General features: G+C 43.9%; 1 protein-coding gene across 1 annotated transcript; it reads left to right on the plus strand.

Moving 5' to 3' along the window:
- Window positions 1-384: 384 nt before the first annotated feature.
- On the plus strand, window positions 385-1,547 carry LOC125026663 (pupal cuticle protein 36-like). Its single transcript, XM_047615242.1, has 2 exons — window positions 385-412; window positions 524-1,547. Exons 1-2 carry the CDS (start codon window positions 391-393, stop codon window positions 1,423-1,425), a joined length of 924 nt encoding a protein of 307 aa, XP_047471198.1. The 5' UTR covers window positions 385-390; the 3' UTR covers window positions 1,426-1,547.
- The last annotated feature ends 953 nt before the right edge of the window (window positions 1,548-2,500 follow it).

Raw genomic sequence — 2,500 nt, forward strand, 5'->3', positions numbered from 1 at the left:
AGTGACGAGCTGTTTCCCTGACATATATTATTATCGTCGTTCCTCCAGCCAAATTATTTTATGTGTTTGTGTGTATATCTGCCTGTATGTTTATTTATAGTCATATATACTAGCATACAGTCTATCACAGAAGAGAGTATCGGTATGCTATAATTCTATATATATTGCAGACACTGTCTTTTTTCTCCCTCTTTTTTTTTTTTTGCTGTTCTCATAGCAGTTGTGCAAGCGCCTTTCATAGCTCTTGTATTAACGACTAAGGTCAGACACGAAGTACGAAAGGAGGAACCTTAGGTCAGTGGGCGGAGCCTCGCCGGCGCGTATATAAACTAGAGGCCCCGCTCTCCTGCATCATCTTCCCTCCTGCCACCTATTCTGGTTATCTTCAAAATGAGGGTCTTCCTTCTCTCCGGTAAGGGTGAAATTAAATGAACAGTACAACATTTTTCGGAACAGAGGATGATGATATACAAAATCAGCAGTGATATATTGTTTATTCTTAATTCACTATTTTTTCTAACAGTACTTTTGGGCCTCGCCGCCACGGACAAGCTCCCTTCCAACACCTATGGTGTCCCGAATGGAGGTTTTGGAGCTTCCAACGGAGCCTCGGGTAATGGATTTGGAGCCTCGGGTAACGGGTTTGGATCATCAGCTAACGGATTTGGAGCCTCAAGCAATGGATTCGGAGCTCCAAGCAGCAGATATGGAGCACCAACAAACGGCTATGGACAGGACGACGAAATAGTGGCTCTGTCCGAGAGCATTCCCGGGGGCGGCGTCCCCGGTGAGGACTACCCCATCTTGGCTTCCGTGCCCGACACCGGCTTCTCGTGCGATGCCCAGGCGGTGCAAGGTTATTACGCCGACACTGCAGCTGAAGCCGGCTGCCAGGTGTTCCATATCTGCCAGGACCGCGCCCTCAGGCGCCAACAGGACTCGTTCCTGTGCCCCAACGGTACCATCTTCAACCAGCAGTACCTGGTATGTGACTGGTGGTTCAACGTGGACTGTTCTCAAGCTGAGAGCTTCTACTCCGTCAACGAACTCATCGGAGTCGTTCCCGACGCCGGATACGCCTATGGCCCTTCAGTTAATGGTAATGGCAACGGCAATGGAAACAACGGCAGCGGTGTTAATGGAAGACGGAATGGTAATGGAAACGGTCGCACCAACGGTAGGAACGGAAACGGATACAGCGCTAACGGCAACGGAATCAATGGAAACGGATCGGCTGGAAATGGAAACAATGGTTATGCTGCTAATGGCAATGGCATCAACGGCAATGGCAGGAATGGCTATAGCCCCAACGGCAATGGTCTTAACGGCAACGGAATTAACGGCAACGGCAATGGGGCGGCTGTCCCAGCCGAGGCCCACGGCGCTGCCTCCGCCCCCTCCGGCTCCTACGGCGTCCCCTTCTGATCCGCCGCACGTCGAGGAAGCCACTTTGACTTTTGTATATAAAGAACACTAAAATTTTATAATTATCCATGCCATATGTCTTTATCAAGTATTATATATTTCATACATAAAAATATTTAATCTAAGTGAAGTTTACCATATCCTCTAAGAAGAGATAGAAAAATCGACAGGAATACTTGTAACTGGATCTCTACCTATTTTTTCTATAGAGCGTGGAATGAGAATTAGATTTTTTTCGGATGCTGTTTTTAGTGCTTTTAGCTTTATCATATTAGGATTATGAATAATTGTACAGTCACAGGAATGTAGGTATTAGCTTATACTTTTGGATACCTAAGAATTAAGCACTAAAGAGTGCCTAATAAATAAATAGATAAATAAATGAATGACTTAATGAATAAATAAGTGAATGGATGAATGCATGAAGGAATAACTAAATGACTAGATAAACAAACAAACAAACAAAAAAGAAAACATTTCATTAAGGTTACATAAGTTTTCTTCGGAAATTACAAGATGAACTGTTAATTCACGAAGCAACCAGGGCGTGTGTGCGTGTCCATAACAGTAAAAGCATGGCAGTAGATACATATGCGTAGTGTTAGAATGTAAACCGGATCGCCTTCCATGTTGGTCGAAAAAAAGGCTGCTTGGCTCGGTGCTAAAGGGTGGGGGGAGGGGGGAGGGGGGAGGGGGAGCTATAGAAGTAAAGAGTAAAGTGTGGAAGGCAATGGGAATATTTAACATTTTCTTTTTTAGCGAACATGAATGCAAAGTGCATTTTTTTTTTCTAAAATCTATACCTGTTGGTTATCAAAAACGAACATTTCACTACGCAGGGGAGGCTGGAACCGCTTCAATCTACTGGATTTGCGTCTGTTTGCGAGGAAGAACTGATGGCTTTTCTCTGCCTTTGGATCGCCAAGGATTTCTTTCACCTTTCATCTCTTGTTCCTCTGTGTTACGAAATCACACAGGTAGGGACACGTTAACACACATGTGAACATGCATACACACACACATAAATATATGTGTATATATATATATATATATATATGCATATATATATATATAT

Source organism: Penaeus chinensis, chromosome 6 (genome assembly GCF_019202785.1).
Source record: "Penaeus chinensis breed Huanghai No. 1 chromosome 6, ASM1920278v2, whole genome shotgun sequence".
NCBI classification, from domain to species: domain Eukaryota; kingdom Metazoa; phylum Arthropoda; class Malacostraca; order Decapoda; family Penaeidae; genus Penaeus; species Penaeus chinensis.